This window comes from Cladophialophora bantiana (genome assembly GCF_000835475.1).
Source record: "Cladophialophora bantiana CBS 173.52 unplaced genomic scaffold supercont1.30, whole genome shotgun sequence".
NCBI classification, from domain to species: Eukaryota; Fungi; Ascomycota; class Eurotiomycetes; order Chaetothyriales; family Herpotrichiellaceae; genus Cladophialophora; species Cladophialophora bantiana.
Window position 1 is genome coordinate 23,693 of NW_015971604.1, and position 17,630 is coordinate 41,322.

General features: G+C 41.4%; 3 protein-coding genes across 3 annotated transcripts; all 3 read left to right on the top strand.

Moving 5' to 3' along the window:
* Window positions 1-10,265: 10,265 nt before the first annotated feature.
* Z519_12470 (uncharacterized protein) lies at window positions 10,266-11,390 on the top strand (the record flags this gene model as incomplete). Its single annotated transcript, XM_016770176.1, has 1 exon — window positions 10,266-11,390. The coding sequence occupies one exon, from the start codon at window positions 10,266-10,268 to the stop codon at window positions 11,388-11,390; it is 1,125 nt and encodes a 374-aa protein (XP_016613518.1).
* A 2,284-nt stretch (window positions 11,391-13,674) lies between these two features.
* Z519_12471 (uncharacterized protein) lies at window positions 13,675-16,047 on the top strand (the record flags this gene model as incomplete). The annotated part of the gene is made up of 9 exons (XM_016770177.1): window positions 13,675-13,718; window positions 13,770-13,844; window positions 13,892-14,323; window positions 14,374-14,483; window positions 14,533-14,805; window positions 14,856-15,107; window positions 15,159-15,427; window positions 15,480-15,740; window positions 15,796-16,047. 9 exons carry the CDS (start codon window positions 13,675-13,677, stop codon window positions 16,045-16,047), a joined length of 1,968 nt encoding a protein of 655 aa, XP_016613519.1.
* Window positions 16,048-17,096: 1,049 nt separating this feature from the next.
* On the top strand, window positions 17,097-17,522 carry Z519_12472 (uncharacterized protein; the record flags this gene model as incomplete). Its single annotated transcript, XM_016770178.1, has 1 exon — window positions 17,097-17,522. One exon carries the CDS (start codon window positions 17,097-17,099, stop codon window positions 17,520-17,522), a length of 426 nt encoding a protein of 141 aa, XP_016613520.1.
* Window positions 17,523-17,630: the final 108 nt, after the last annotated feature.

Sequence of the window (17,630 nt, forward strand, 5' to 3'; positions counted from 1 at the left end):
TAGTCGTCGACTAAGAGTATCTACTCGGCCGTTTTCTTTCTCTTTAATATGGTAGATTCTAAAGTTGTGTATAGCGAGTATTTCTATCTATCGCACTTATCTTCTATTAAGTGTTTTGGTCGTATTTTAGTATAAAAGGTTCTTATGATTTGAATAAACCTTCACTAAATATTTAGATTCTTCTAAATATACTCTTTAATGTCTAAATGCTTTCACTATAGCGAGTAATTCTTTATCGTAAATGTCGTAGTGAAGTTCTAGTTCTATTATTTTTCGTGAGAAGTAGGCGACTAATCTAATCTTCTCGTCTTATTCTATCTATGTGAGGACCGTAGCGATCGCGCCATTTAATACATTTATCTCGAGGAGCGTCTATAGATTCGGGTCGAAGATCGTAAGGATCGGGGCCTTAGTAAACGTCTTCTTAAGATTTTTAATCGTCTATCTAATAAGCTCTATTAAAGTAAAGGTCGCGACTCCTTTCTTTGTTAGGTTTATTAGGGGTGTAGTGATTCGCGAGTAATTCCGTATAAACTTTCGATAGAAGTTGGCGAATCCTAGGAACGCTTATAGTTTCTTTAGTGTAGTTAGTTCTAGCTATTCCAATACACTTTTAACCTTATTAGGGTTTATTTTAAGTCCTTCCCGGGTAACTATATATCCTAAGAATTTGACACTATCTTTGTGGAATTCACACTTTTCCAACTTAACCGGTAGTTGGTACTCCTGAAGGGCCTCCAGCACCTTCGTAACGTGCTCCATATATTCCTTATAAGTCTTAGAGTAGATTAATATATTATCTAAGTATACGATATAGAATATATTAAGGTATTTTCTTAATATATTATTAATTAGTGCCTAAAACGTTGCTGGGGCGTTGGTGAGTCTAAATGGCATCACACAATACTCGAATAGTCTATATCGAGTCCTGAAAGCCGTTTTCCATTCCTCGCCTTCTTTTATGCGTATGCGGTAGTACGCGTCTCGAATATCGAGTGCCGTGAAGTACCTGGCGCCTCTTAGTCGGTCTTATAGCTCATCGATTCGTGGTAGCGAGTAGACATTCTTGATGGTGATGTCGTTGAGCTTCCGGTAGTCCACACATAATCGGAGTTTCCCATCTTTCTTTGGAGCGAACAGGATCGGGTATCCTGCTTCTGATTCCGATGATCGAATATAGCCTTTAGCTATGTTTTCTTTAAGATATTCTCGTAGAGCGACTTACTCTTTCTCCGATAGAGAGTAGAGGGGTTTAAATGTAGGTTATTTTCCCTTCTATAAGTGAATCTTATGGTCCTATGGCTTATGTTCCGGTAGTGCATTAGTTCCTACCCTTTTCTCGAACACTAATTTTAAGTGTGCGTATTATAGTGAATATTCCATAGTCGCGTTATTAAAAATCCGTGCTAATCGTACCTAGACCATTTTCTTTACGTGGGTTTATACCGCCCCCATTTCTATTTCTAAGGTTTTATTATCGTGATCGTAGTTATCGAACCGCACCTAGGATTTAGCTCAGTCGATAATAGGATTGTGATATTTTAGTTATAGTATTCTAAGAACTATATCGTATTTTATGTTCATAATATTAAGATTTAGCTTTTCCTAGTGATCATCGATCGTTAGTTGCACTGCTTTCAGCTCGTGCGTAAGTTATGTTATGATTATTTCATCGAATCTAGTAATTAAGTCGGATTCTAGCCTTAGAACTTTTCAGTCTTGTAGCTTCTCTACTACCCTCGTGTGTACGAGGTTCCCTGTACACCCTAAATCTATTAGAATGCTAACTTCTTAGTCTTTAAGTGTTTCTCTAAGGAATATAACCTTAGCGTTAGACCTTATAACCGCATTCACTTCGAGTTTTAACTTTCGCCTTTCTTCTCTAGTTCTAACTAGATATACGTCTTTACTATTAATCTTCTAGCGCTAACGTTTTCTAGGGGTATACTTTCGGTGGTGTAGATACTCCTTATTCTCTCACTAACCTAGTTTTTTAGCTAGTGGAGGTGGTCCATTCTTTCACCTTAAGGTTATGATACGTCGTAGTTATGGTCGTTATAACGTTGGATTAACTCGGTGTAGACTTATTATGCTTTAATAGCCGTTATGCCTAGCTTCTCGGGCTGTAAATAGTCGAGATGCTACTCGTGGAGGTGTGGAATTAATCGGAGTGAATAACTATGAACGCGGTTATAAGGAAATAGTCCGGCGATAAGTACGTTAGGTAAGGTCTTAATATATCGTAGAACTAGAACTTCTCGTTCCCAATATACGCGTATAGTTACCTATACCCCGGCTTCTACTCGATCTATAATCCTTATGTAATTAATTCGTTCGCGAACCTCTTCTTCTAGGAGTCTTACCATTCTAGCGATATCTAAGATATTTCTTTCGGTGAGGAATCGTAAGAAGATCTTCTCTTAGTCTATAGCCTCCCTTACTTCGCGGGTGATCTATTCCGTCTACGCTGCCGTCGCTATAACTCGTTCGGTGGCTTCTCGAATTAGTTACCTAATTTCTTCCTCCGTGAAGGATTCTTTAGGTCCCTATATTTAACTATCCCTAGTGTGATCGGGGTCTGAGTCGTATTTAGAATTAGCTATGTTATATTCGAGTGACGTCGTATCATCGGAAGAAATCTAGGTCAATGGTTGTCCTTGTGAATCTCCTCCTTGGTGCGTGTGTATAAAATCTAGATGTGTGTTGACCTATGGACATTCTTAACTTCGGTATATATAAATTCCAAAGGTTATTTCTATGTCTGCCGGTAATTCGTCTAGTTCGTATATCGTGTGATTATATTCCGTAATTCGACGTAGGTAGTAGGGGTCGGAGCATAGTTTCCTTGTTTAGTACTTAGTTCGAATATAGATCTTATTGGTAGTAATTCCCGTGATAACCGCTTTTCCTTAGTTCATAGAGTCGCCTGGGCGTATATATTCTTCTTTAGCCATATTAGCTTCTAGGGCTGTTTTGACGACTTTCTTCTACTTCGGTTACTTTTCTACGGCAGCGACCTACTTCTTCTTCTATTTATATTTCTTTACGTAGTGTCCTAGCTTTTCGTAGCTATAGTAGATAACCTCTTTCTTTTTCCCGGAAGATTTCTTTAGTTTATTCTTTCTAAGGTTATTTCGTCGTTTTTACACCTAGCTTAGATTCATAGGTTGGGGTTTATAGTACGGTTCGCGTCTTTTTTAGATGTTTATCTATTGGGCCTTCGCAGCTTATATCTTTCTGGGGTTGTGGGGTTCTTATTATCGGTATTCTTTAATATCGTTGTCTTCTTTGATGGCGGTAGCGATCTAGTCTTCTAGGGTGGTCTTTTTAAGGTGTCGTAGTTTCCACTTAATCTTTAGTTTTAGTTCTTCCCTAAAGATCGGAATAGTGATGTTATTCTACTATCCTAGAGCTATATTTAGTGTTCTGAATTTTGTCGCGTATTCTTAAACTAATCCCGTTTATCGGAGGCTCACTATTTTCTTTTGGGCTTTCTTTTTCTTATCCTTTACCCTAAACATTAGCTTCACCGTTTCCTTAAACCCTATGAACGTTTCGAATAGGTTAATAGTTTCGTCTTCCCTGTCGTCTTCTTCGTTTTTCATATAATTCTTAATGAAGGGTCTAAGCTATGCCTTAGCGTCTCCTTCGAAATAGCTTCCCATAAAAAGAATCTTCTATAAGTCGTTCTGGAAGTTAGTGAGGTTCATTAGAATATATATATTTATATGGTGAATAAAGGGTATAAGCTTAGACTTTACGCCGTTGAAGGGCTTAGGTGGGTTACTAATCTTCCCTTTACTAACTGTTAATGGTACGTCTCTTAATGAGCTTGCTACACTTATTCCGTACGCCGGTGGTGGTGCACTAGCCGTAGTTCTTAGGGTGCTTGGTGTTGGTCTTAGTGTACTCGAGGTTATCGACATCGTGTTATCGTTGAGTGATAGTTGTGTAGTACGTTGCGTAAGTTCGTCTATAGGTGGGGCGGGTCGGTTCGGTCCGCTCATAGGGGTTGTCTTCCTTAACGGGGGTGATAGCCAAAGTGTTAAGGATCCCTACTAATTCTAACTGGGTTAGGGTTCTCAGCAACAATCCTAAGATAGTATAAGCTAGTTGGGGAAGACATAAGATATAAGCAGGGTTCTCTATTACTAAGAACTATATAGTTTAGTAGATAATATAAGTTAACTACGAAGAGAGTATAACTATCTAGGGTAGTGAGGGTGTATATATAATACTCGCGCTCTGTGCGCTCTATGCGCTCTATGCGCTCTGTTGATAGAGTCGATAGGGTTAATAGAGTTAATAGGGTATATCACATAACCTAGCCTTATTCCTTCGTAGATTCTTCTAAGTGTCCAACGAGTGTAGTGAGTCGGGCTCGTGTGACTCGTAGTCGGTCTTCCGTAAGGCTATGTCTAATACGTAGCTTAATCTTTTTAGTTATCTTTAGTACGCCGAGAACGATCTATAGAGCGATCGTTCCGCTATAGAAAGTATTACGATCGAACGAACTAAAGTATTTAAGTTCTATTCTCTAGAGAACGCTTTATCTATTAGTATAGTCTATCTATTATCTTCTAAACGAGATCTAATAATCTAGAAGATAATGAGAGGCGAAGATACGATATATCTAAATACTTCTCGTAAAGTTAAGGCGAAGAATTCTATTTCTTAAGAAACGCTTTTAATTTAATTACGTAGATAGACTTTAAGTATAAGAGAATAAGAGTCTTTATCTATAATAAGAGCGCGGAAGTAAATAATATCGATAGATTTAAGAGCGATATACTATCTCTAGTACGATTTTATTCTCTTATATCGTCTCGACGCTCTCGCGCGCGTTCGACCGCTTTAAACTTATCTTATTAAGTTTAAATATTCTTTTAAAGAGTATCTAAGTTAATATTATTAAAATCTCTACTTTCACTAGGAATTTCTATAATAATCTATTCGTTATTTTATTTTATGACTTATCGATTATCGTCTTTATGTTAAAAAAGTTCTTCGTATCGAATTAACTTATTCGCGACTACTTAACTCTTAATCTATTTATAGTAAATCAATACTTATATTCGCTATCTAGTCTTATTATATTATTAGAATATTACGCGATTTAAATACGATATTAGTTAGTTCGTTATTACGAAGAGTTCTCTTAGCTTAAGTCGTTACTAAATCGTTCACTAATGCTCTAAAGACTATCTTAGAAGTCGAATAATTCGTTAATAAAGTATTTAGTATTCTTTATCGTTCTAATATCGTCGTTTAAGTTTATCGTTAAACTTCTATAAGAAATTCACTAACTCATCTAGATCTTTAATTTTTTATTTATTATCGTATATAATATAAATAACGTCTTCGCCTAGTTACGAATGAGAGAGAGCGTCGGAGATTCTCTATATCTTATCGTAATATAATAGAATCTCTCCGCGTAGCGTAGCGTCTTAGTACTCGGCCTTAATTCGTAAGTGAATCGAAGTAAAAACGTCGCGCCGAAAGCGACGAAGATAAATCTATAGTAAGTACTTTAGAAGAAAGTATTAAATAAAGCGATATCTTCCGTATTCCTAGATTTAGTGACTAATTCTCTCTACACGAAGAAAGTTCTCGTAGATATTCTTAATATTTCGCTACTGAGTACGGTACGTCGCCGCTATAGCGACGTTATCGAAAAGAATATATTCGATAATAAATAACTAAAACGTAAAATATATCTAGTTAATCTTATCTAAAAATTATTCGTAGTTATAGCGTTAGAGCGTTCGGAAGAATTTAAGACCCTCGTAGCGCCGTTCTCCCGGTCGCTCTTTCGAATTTCACTAAAGAGCGAACTCATCGTAAAGAAGATAACTTTCGTAGTCGTATTTTACTAAACGTAGAAAATAAATTATTATTTTAGAATACTCTTACGATATAAAGTTAGGAGAAGATAAGCTAAATATATATTTAAACGCTGTCGTAAACTTATTAATATTATACTAAATAAATCGAAGAAAAGTGAAAGTGAGAATTCGCTAGAAAGAAGAAGAAGAGAAGTCATTCGTAACCGGAATCTTCTATTGCTATATAGCTCGGAGTCGATCGTAAATACGATAAGTAAGAGCTAATGTAATACGGTGCTCTTTACGAATACTAAATAATCGTCTCATAGATTATATAAGAGCCTCGTAATATCGCGCTTTACTACTTCGATAGAAATGTAATAGGGTCTCGGAACGATGAGTCTCGGCTCCTTTAGTATATTACTAGCTACGCCGTAAGCGCGAATTTAGCGTAAGACTTTTAATAAAGAGATCTTAAAAGGGAAACGTCTTAGTCGCATCGTAGAGTTCTTTTTACTTATTGTAGTATTAACTATAAATAAGATCTTACTATCGACTTAAGGCATTAATCGTCGTCATCACGATTATACTCACCGTATTACGGAGAAGAACGGTATAGTATCGATTCCGTAAGAAAGAGCGGATAAAAGAGCCGTATAGTACTTACTAATATTACGAGTCGTAATAATAGAGACGCTAAAAATAGATCTTCGGTACGACCTTCCTCACCTCTTAGTTAAGTAGGAAGCTAGATAGCGAATAGAATTTCTTACTTTAGTTAATCTAAACTCGCTTATCGACTAAGAATCGTCGATCGAAGACTAATTTCTAAGAAGTGAAGAAGATATTCTAGACGATAATAAGTATCGATTTAAACGTTTATTCTTTTAAGTTTTTAGCGTTAAAGAAGAGTTATAAACTACGGAAATCTTTAAGTCCTAGAGCTATATTACGTTAAACGATTTCGTTTTAAATAGCTTCGAGATAGTTAACTTATAGAAAGTACTAAAGAAGCTATTAACGTTCTCTACTATTAAGTCGAGCGCGAGTCTCCGTATATAGAGCGAGACTATTAAGTTTAGTAAGACGAGAGATAACGAAATAACTCTAGATAAGAGTAGAAGAGATTTATTTATAAATCGCGAATAAGATTATCTAATCGATTTAGCGAGTTATATTATTCTAGCTAAGATAGTTATTAGATTTAGATAGCGTATATAAATAGAAAGAGAAGAAGACTAGAAGCTAAATATCTTTAAAATAATCGACGTAACTAAATTTATAATGAATTACTTCGTATAGCTATACTTTACGTACACTATACTAAGTTAGAACTAAAAGAGAAAGATAGAGATCGACTTATAGATTAGTGATAATATAGAGACTAAGAGTAAACTTAATACTATATTTTATAAAGACTAGGCTAGTGAGAAATTCTATAATACTATTAAAATTAAAGATTATTACTAGATTAAAATAAGATTCTAGAGACTCGAATATAGAGAGATAGATATAAATTTTTTTATCTAACGTCTTCGAATAAGTTTCTAGAAATTACGTCTTCTAATCTCGGGCTTCTTAATAATCGAATATTATATTAGACGAAGAAAATATTATATAACTAAGTATATTAGATATAGTGACGAGAAATTTATTAACCGCGTTTAAAGATATATAATAAGTAGATCTATAGGGATATTATTAAGTCGTTTCGAGATACTTATCATTACTATATTCATAGAAATATAGAAGCTCCTCGATAATTCGTTATGTAATATCGATCTCTTTCTCGTTATTCTCGTTCGTATCTTAATTATTTCTATCTTCACTATTTATTTCTTAATCGTCTCTATCTTAGTTATCTTCGTTCTAGTTATTCTCGTTCGCGATCTAATTAATATCTTAAATATCGATATATTTAAAGGCTACTAAATCTCGTATCTTTACTTCTAGTATTATATTATTTTTACGTAAATTCGGTGACTCGTTTCGAGAATAACTCTCGTTAGATTTATTTAATTTAGTTTATATAGATTAATTTAAGAGTAACGGCGCTCTCGAGGAAGACGGCTAGAAGAGTTAGCGTAAAGAAATTTTTAAAGATCTAAGAGACTAAGAAACTTAAGATAATAGATAGAACGAAGAGAGAGAGTCGATATAAGATAACGAAGATCGAGAGAATAACGGAGATCTATTATTAAACGAGCGAAAAATATAAAGGTTTTCGAGGGGTGAGAGTAGGGCGTCATCGTAATAATTAAGAGTATCGTTCGATTCGAAGAGAGAATTCTAGATCGATTAGTTAATAAGTTAAGACTATTAACGAAGCTAATATACTAAGAGAATAATCTAGAGAGAAAGAAGATATATTAGTCGTTCTCTAAGATGGAGAGTAATTTAAGGAAATATAAAAATAGCTTATTATCTTCTAGTTAGCGTCGGTCGATATAGATAGATCTTCTACTTAAATGCTCTATCGAGAGTCGATTAATCGCGATAGTCCTTCGACTTTAGCTTATATTAGAATACTATGAGAGTCGTAAATAATCTAAAGTTCGGTTTCTCTCGGAAGCGAAGGGTCGTCTTATTCTGTACGTTTTTTCTCGCGCTAACGTTAGGTTTTTACTACACGGCTAGCTCGAAGTGCCTCGTTATCCCGGTACTTATGAGGTCGGTTACCTTTATTCTTCGCTATACTGCTCGCTATACTTCGGGAAATATAAGATTAAATATATAGCGTAAATAGAAGAAAGGCGGTGACTAAAATCTCGAAGAGATCTAGTGTTAATCGTAATAAGACTTTTCCTAATTAAGATTTTAGTTATAATGCTTAGTAGAAATATAAACTAACTACGAAATACGGCCTACTTTACCGCTCGCTAACGATATTACACTATAAAAATATTAATATCTAACGATTAAGAGCTAATTATAGATCTCTAAGTCGTCTATCTTTTAAGTTTTATCTAATAGACTATTGGAATAATGAAGTAATTCTTAACCGTAACTAAGGCCTAATCTAAAGGCTTATTATAGATTAATAGTAGTAAGTATAAAATAATAATATCTAGATAAATAAGATTACTAAACGAAGTTTAGATTATTATCTATCTATTATATATTATATTAATAAGAGGCGTAGAAGAAAATAATAATCGATACGTAGTGTATATTACGACTACTTTAGATTATATCTAAACTACGCTAGATATCTAGATACGTACGGATATATACGATATTATATTTATCTAAGCTCTCTTAAAGCTAGAGAGTCTTCGTATACATTAAGTAATAACGGTGCTCCGCTAACATCGATAGCTCTAATGAAGTTTAGGGTCTATAGTCTTAATAGAATATAGATACCTAGAGTATATGAAAGCTATAGATTAAACTCTATAAAGAGCGGAAGATATGGAATGAAAAGGATAGAGAGACGCTAGAGATAGCTAGGCTAATCGGTAAGAGCCCTGGGAGCCCATGGGTTAGTACGCGGCGCGCTGAAGTAGCCCAGCGGTCTCATGAGTTATATAAGACGTAGACTTACCTTGATAGTCTAGGGCGGCCCAGGGCTCTCAGGGTCGCGCGGGAAATTTTGCTAATGTATAACGAGAGTAATAGCTAAAGTATTAAGATTTCTACTAAATTTTAATTAGATTAGAGTTCTTAGTAATAATTCTTAAATAGTATAAACTAAATATAAATTACGTAAGATATAAATAGTCGACGTTTATAAGAACTAAATAGTATAATAGTTAATATAAGTTAACTACGAAGAGAGTGTAAGCTATCTATGAATAGTGAGGGTATATATATAATGTATATACTCTATGCGCTCTATGCGCTCTATACGCTCTATCGTAGAGCTAATAAAGTTAATAGAGTTAATAGGGCATCTTACGTTATCTAGTCTTATCTTACCGTAAATCTTTCTACGTATTCAATGAATGTAGCGAGCCGTGCTCGTACGACTCGTAATCGTCCGTCTCTAAGGCTATATCTAACACTTCCATACTTTAAGTCTTAGTGAGGACGCATAGTTAAGGAATATCTTATACTTAGCACTCTTAGCTTAATTATTCTACTCTGCCTATTTCATAAGGCTATTCCTAGCACTGGCTCAATACCCTCCCTACTACCCCGATGCCAGCACATTAAAGCTACCCTGCCTCATTACAATACCACTGCTGAAACGGTTTCCGCGCCCCACTCTCCTATCGGCTAGGATTAGATAAGCTGGAACAAAACCTTAGCACTCTTCTACTATATTGCGGGGCAGTTAAGAGGTCATTCCACTTCCCCACATTCCAGACGTGAACTAACATCGACTCTCTGGAGTCTCGCTAAAAGCTCTGTCCTGCCTTCTTTACGCAATCTCTGCGGAATCCTTAAGCTCGTGGGCCGAAGTGTCGCTGGCACCAGCGATACAAAACCCTCTAGAAGATGGCCGACAATGAACTGCCAAAAACGATGAGAGCCTATGTGCTAGAGCAATACAACACACCATATCAACTCCGCGAGCTTCCAGTGCCAACCATCGAGAATCCAAACGATATTCTGATTAGAGTAGACGCGGCTTCATATTGCCACACCGATGCGGTCCTCGCCTCGGGGAAAATGCGTCCGCCTCCACTGCCACATATAGGCTGCCACGAGTTTGCTGGAACTGTTGTCCGCCTCGCCACCGAGCCATCAGCGCATGGCTTGAAGGTGGGCGACCGCGTGGCTGTCCCAGGTCGTGGAAACCATGTTTGCGGAAGGTGCCTCGAGTGCCAGAATCCTTCAGGCCCTATGCCGGATGAGCCTGGGTATTCTGTTTACTGCCCAAATGCTGGGGGTGGCCTCGGCGTAGGTAGTAAACCTGGGGGATTCCGAGAGTACGCCATTGTTGATTCGAGACAAGTAGCCATCATCCCAGCCGGTATGACAGCAGTGGAAGCAGCACCACTGATGTGTGCGGGGCTCACCATCTTTGCAGCTCTCAGGAAATGCGAGCTCAAGCCTGGACAACGAATAGGAATCATGGGATGTGGGGGAGGACTGGGGCACTTGGGTCTGCAATTTGCCACGAAAATGGGGCTGAAGACGACCGGCGTCGACGTAGCATTGCAGGCGCTTGCACTCGCAAGGAGCTTAGAGACGGGAGCCGCGATCATCGATGCTTCATTAAGGAGTCCGGAAGAAGTTAAGCAGGAAATGGGCAAAGAAGATGGAAGGGAGCATCCGTCAGAAATGGGCCTGGACGCTGTGATTGTCTTGCCTGAGAGCCAAAAATCATTTGACTATGGAATGCAGCTACTCAAGAATGGCGGTCTCTTGGTGTTGGTCTCTTTTCCGCCAGGGGGTTTCCACATCTCAGCAGATGATATCGTCTTTCGTCGCACTCGCGTGGTTGGCAGTTTGATCGGCTCCAACAGAGCTATGAGAGAGATGTTTGAGTTCTGTGTCAAGAACGACGTCAAAGCAAAGACGAGAACCTATCCCTTCTCGAAGCTTAATCAGTTGGTGGAGGACTATCATTCTGGATTTAGTGGCAAGCTAGTCCTGGACATGAACATAGAAGAATGAATCTTTCGCCCGAGATGGAGAGAAATCACCGTCACAAGTCATTTCCAAGAGCGTGGCCCCGGGTTTGTTTCGAAGAGATCACTTTCATTGTATGGAAAGTTAGGAGCCTAGGCTATGCTCAGCTTAGGGATCGAGATTCAACTGTCGTCAATGAAAGGCATGTGAATGGTGCAAAATTTAATTTGGTGCAAAATTTAATTTGGTGCAAAATTCAGTAGCCGCCCTAGCACAATTAACTGTTAATGACGAAAAAATATACTGCAGGAATATGAGTTACTTGGCACTAAAATATCAATATCTACACTGCGCCGGCATTGGAATGAAGTGTCAACAGCTTGAGGAAGGACTTCCCGGTGAGGCAGCCACATACTCGGACGCAGGAGCTAGTATAAAGAATTCTAAACTTAATGGAGGAATGACCTATCAGAGTTAGGGGAAAGACTTGCCTTTACTGATTCTATTTACTATATTCTAGATCTCAGTACACTTCTAGCGCTATAGTTAGTCTAAAAGAGATGACAGTTCTGCTTTAATGACATAGCATTAGCCATTAAAGTTCTGAACTCCTCCTAAGGTGATTCCTTCGGAGTTATCTACGGCCTTCGAAGAGCTCCTTATCTTAATCGAGTGTAGATTTGTTTGCTGTCGAAATGGAGTCTAGGTAGCCTTTAGCGCAAAATACTGACGGATATCCGGTAAATTGTTAGGTTTATGCAGCCGATGAAGACATTGTTTATATAGTTTCTTGCTGAGTCTATATTAAACTGGCCAAGTGAATGTCGATGTGTAGTTCTAGAATCTATAGCACCTGCATGCAAGAATACATAGTTGTCTACTTAAGGGTGGCCTCTTACTCCGATTTCCTTGGAACTATGGGCAGGAAAGAGAGTCTCTACCATTTGAACCTCTTTATCTCGTAGTTATATGACAGAGAATGACTTCTCAGCAAATCTGCCACTGCCGCTTAGTGATTTATCAAGACCTTCTATTCCCGGACATCCATGATTTAGCATTTGACGTGCAGCCATCGCACTCCACTATCTTTTTCTTCGTTTAGTAGGGTAACAGATAGTCGAAATGTCGATCTGGGGACAAAGAAACTTTGATTAAAACTCAACGGCGTCATGAGGAGTAGTCGTCTAGCAAGCGTTAGTGCAGCTTAAGTGGATGGAAAATCTGGGGAGAGGATCTTTGATTGCAGTCTCTTCCCCGCGAACTGCGGGTTAGAGTTGAAGCGGGTGCGTCAGGCTGGAAACTGCGGCTTTGAACTGTTGGCGAGGGTCAATATAGCCGACGTTCGAGAGTCAATCAAAGCCGGTAGCCCGTAGATCGGCAGAGACGGCCTCCAAAACGGGGACCGAGCATAAATATCCAGGTTAGGAAGTCATGGGCACCCCAGGAAGGCTCCATTGGATTTCCCCAGTAGGGGACCCCACAGACCCCAACTATTGGCGGCCTAATCATAGGTGATTGCGCATTGCATGAAAAAAGGGACTTGATCCTGTGGTTTCGTGTATATTGCTGCGGAATTAAGAGCGAGAGGATTGCATGAAAGGAGCGCGGACGCGTGGGCAATGACTGCTAGGAGCACAACAGCCACTTTTGCACAATGCCGTCAGCCTGCGTGACGGCTATGCCGCCTACCCGTCGGAGCAGGCTTTGGCGGGCAGAACGAGCTGCTATAGAGGTTAAGATCGTCATCCTGGCGCACAAAGGGTCAAGAAAGCTTAATTGCAATTGGCAGAGGACCCAAGATTGTCAAGACTGGACAACGTCAATTGGCTACCAACGCCAAGGGTTCTTGTGCAGACGATCGACATCCTCGCATCTCAGACTTCAACGCGTTGTAACGCTGATCCGGAGCAGACCCGGTGGATCAACTGTATTTTTCCCTGTTGTTCAGACCATGTGAGTGATCCAACCAACAAGAGATACCATGCCACAGGTCTCTTGGCCCAGGGGCCCGCCCAAGTGCTTCCACTGTACACGGTTTTGGTAACATTTGATGGATACACGGCTGCTGATTGTGGGTCATAATGTACATCTTTACTCCTTCACGAAAGACACTGCGCCTGTTAGTCAACCAGCTCGCGAGGTATCTCCAGCTGGGTTCGTCGCTCTCACGCGTGGGAACCCCCGTGGAGTTTGGGATCGATGATTGTCTGCCCCCGCTTGAACATATGGGCTGGCAGCCATATTGATAAACCCCAGCAAGCCCAGTGGTCCCCTCTCTCTCTTCTTCAATCGGCCCTGCAAGCTTCTCTGCCACAGTATATATTTCAAGATGGCATCTCAAGATCCGCAAATAGCGCACAGTCCTGCCAAAAGGTAGACGTTCAACTTCCCAGCCTTGCGAAGCACTGCCGCTGACTTGACTAGCGCTGATGACGAGAAGTATATCGGTGAAAAGCAAGAGACCGCCTACATCGACTTGGAGAACAGCGCCACGGCAAAGTATGCCAAATACCCAGCACTGCGCCCTTATGACTGATAGATGACAGGATTAAAAATCCCTTGGCTCACCTATCCAACGAGGAAGTCATCAAAGATGTCGAAGAGTTCGCCAAGGAGAACGACTTTGTAGACATGACGGACTTACTCGTGAAGGGTGCTCTCGTCGCCAAGGATCCTCCGGCCTTTGAGAGCGTGCCGGGCCTCAGTGAACCCGAGAAAGAAGCCATTCGAAACGAGGTCTTACACAAATGGCGCCAGCCAAAGTCACTCTATTTCACAATCATCCTTTGCTCGATTGGTGCAGCTGTACAGGGTTGGGATCAGACTGGCTCCAACGGTGCAAACCTCTCCTTCCCAGATGCCTTAGGCATTCCAATTAGCGACCAGTTGACCAATGGACAACCGAATCCTAACGCTGCCCGCAATCAATGGTATCAAGGACTGATAAATGCCGGTCCATATATTGCCTCGGCGTTCATGTGAGTATCCTGGTGCTAATGGGGACACCACAATACTAACTACCCTTAAGTGGTTGTTGGTGCTCTGATCCACTAAACAACTTCTTTGGTCGACGAGGAGCCATTTTTGTGTCCGCGGTCTTCTGTTTCTTGAGCCCGATTGGTTCTGCCGTTGCTCAAAGTAGGTACACAGTCGGCATCGACATGGACAGCTTTCTTACCTCGTCCAGAGTGGGATCAACTTCTCGTCACTCGACTTCTGCTCGGGATTGGTATGGGCTGCAAAGGCTCGACGGTTCCAATCTTCAGCGCCGAGAACGCTCCTGCATCAGTCCGAGGAGGTCTAGTCATGAGTTGGCAGATGTGGACTGCTTTCGGTATATTTTTGGGCACCTGCGCCAATCTTGCCGTGAAGGACACTGGCTCGATCTCGTGGCGCCTTCAGTTTGGCTCTGCCCTGCTTCCTGCCCTGCCTCTTCTGATCGGAGTCTACTTCTGTCCAGGTACGTCATTTCGGCTTTTTAGGTCAGGCCACACGATTGACAATGCTCAGAATCTCCTCGTTGGTACATCAAGAAAGGGAAATACCGCAATGCCTTCAGGTCACTCGAGCGTCTTCGAAACACCAAACTTCAGGCTGCACGTGATCTGTACTACATCTTTGCTCAACTCCGCATGGAAGCCAGCTTGGTCAAGAAGCAGACTAACTATGTTACTCGGTTCATGCAACTTTTCACGATTCCACGAGTTCGTCGCGCCACTCTTGCATCCTTCACTGTCATGATTGCTCAACAGATGTGCGGAAGTAAGTAGATGGGGTATCCATTGTATCCAAGCGGAAAGCTGATTCATACAGTCAACATCATTGCCTTTTATAGCTCCACCGTATTTTCGGAAGCTGGAGCCTCAGTCACGGATTCACTGTTGGCGTCCTGGGGCTTCGGATTGGTGAACTTTGTATTCGCGTGGCCCGCCATTTGGACCATCGATACGTTTGGCCGCCGATCTCTCCTGCTGTTCACCTTTCCTCAGATGGCATGGACATTGCTAGCTGCCGGCCTTTGCTATTTAATTCCTTCCTCAAGCTCAGCACATCTGGGTCTGGTGGCTCTCTTTATCTATTTGGTATGTCGGCAAGTCTTCCCTGCATGAAGGTGACCTACTAACAACGCAACAGTTTGCGGCCTTCTACTCGCCAGGAGAGGGGCCTGTGCCATTCACATATTCCGCCGAAGTCTTCCCTCTTTCTCACCGTGAGGTCGGTATGGCTTGGGCAGTGGCGACCTGCTTGTTCTGGGCTGCCGTGCTCTCAATCACTTTCCCCCGAATGCTTTCGGCGATGAGCCCAACGGGTGCGTTCGGGTTCTACGCAGGCCTGAATATCTGCGCGCTTGTTATGATCTTCTTATTCTTGCCCGAGACCAAGCAACGGACCTTGGTGAACCTCCCTGCGCTTTGTGTATTACGAGAATGGTGCTGACTGGTCACGACAGGAGGAGCTTGACTATATTTTTGCCATTCCAACCCGTACTTTTATGAAGCATCAAGTTGGTACCGTCCTGCCATGGTGGATCAAGACGACGATCTTCCGCCGCAAGATTGGCCCTTGCCCTGCGCTGTGGTCGTTCGATGGCCATGTGGATAACGATAAAGAGTTCGTCGAGACTATTCGCAGACAAAGCGAGGCCGTTCACGGTGGTCGCCGCCGCAGCAGCATTGCGGGCAGGATTGCCAACAGATTCTAAACTTGTTCGCTGGTGGGCAGCTAACCTTGCCGAAGAGCACAGAGGCAAATTTGAACCACGAGGGGATATGAACAACCTGGATCATGCTCGAGGCGGACGGAATTCACAATAACCTAAGTGGAGAACCGTGTTTTGTTACAGAAACAAATTGGCACTAGGGATGAATATATAAGTTATGTAGAGAAACATCCAATAAATAATGAAGATGATAATAGGACCAAGTAGGGATGAAGATCTGTCTCGATAAACCCACTGGAAATTGCTCTTGCGTGAACCAGCAGGTAGGATGCAGCGCTGTGAGGTACCGTTGCGAAAAAGATCCGGCCAGACAGGTGGAACTTTGTTCCTGCTTCTCTGGTCGCTGCGGTCCGAAATGTATCCAAGAGCAGGTCGACTTTGCGACTATAGTCTGAGATTTTGATATTTGTCGTGAAGCTATCCTATTAGAAATGAAACACCGGATTCATCCACTTCTTGTGTGGATGCAGATTGGACTGCGCGACGGAAGGCGAGGATCGGAAGCCCGTGCAAGAATTAGACATTTCAGAGTCGTGAGAGAAGCTTTGCGATATGGAATGCGGTACAAGTTTACAGAATGGAGCAACTTTGCTGTTCGCTGCGCAAAAGGCAACTATTGAGATATATTCCGGATGGACCCGCGACTTTGAACATAAGTCAAAAAAAAATAGCTTGCGGTCTGACGGGAAAAAACGCTTCTGTCTCGGTAGAAGAGTGCATAACCCGTAAAAGTGTTCAGTAATAACTAAGGATACCTCTCATTGTGGGAGGCAAATAGAGAAAATACATCTTGAAAGACCGTGCGACTTTTTCCATGTCCCTCGCTGGTCTCCTGATAACTACGTCATGGTCGCGTTTTATCCCTGAGCGATGTATCCGCCAACATCCAGCCAGCCTTCTCAATTAATGGGTACAAATGGCAATGCTTTGCCAGGCCGCTTGATGTGCGCCCTCGCACACAGCTGCGTCTTGCTCCACGATTCGTCAAGAAAGAGATAGCACGAGGCTACACTAAAATAAAAATATCCGAAATGGCTGAAAAATTGCAACAAACAGCCCAAAACATTGTTGACGACATCAAATCTGGCCTCCATGGCATCCATGGAGCAGGTGATGCTCTCCGTGGCGGCGCAATGGAAGCGCTTGATAGTGTCTTCAACAAACATCAGGGCGAGGAAAGAAATCGGGAAATCACCGAGCGCGGTCTAGCAGAGATGAGAGGGACCGAAAACCGATTCGAAGAAAGATACCATCAACATGAGGCGCATCATGCGGGAGCCGAGCACGGCGTCGGACACGATCACCACGGGCACGACGGCCATGGAGAAGGGAGTCATTTCGCAGACGCTCATGCAAGGGATGCGGCAGCTGAAGATCATTATAAAGCTACAGGAATTGTGTCCGAGAAAGGCGACAGCATGAGCGCAGCCCGGGCAGCGATGGAAGAAAAGTATTGAGCCGAGCGGAGTCCCCTAGCCCTGCACTCAATATGTCTGCCAGAAAGGGCTCATCAGCGGCAATCTGCATCTGTGATAGCATCCTTCATCCCCATGCGATCCCAATGA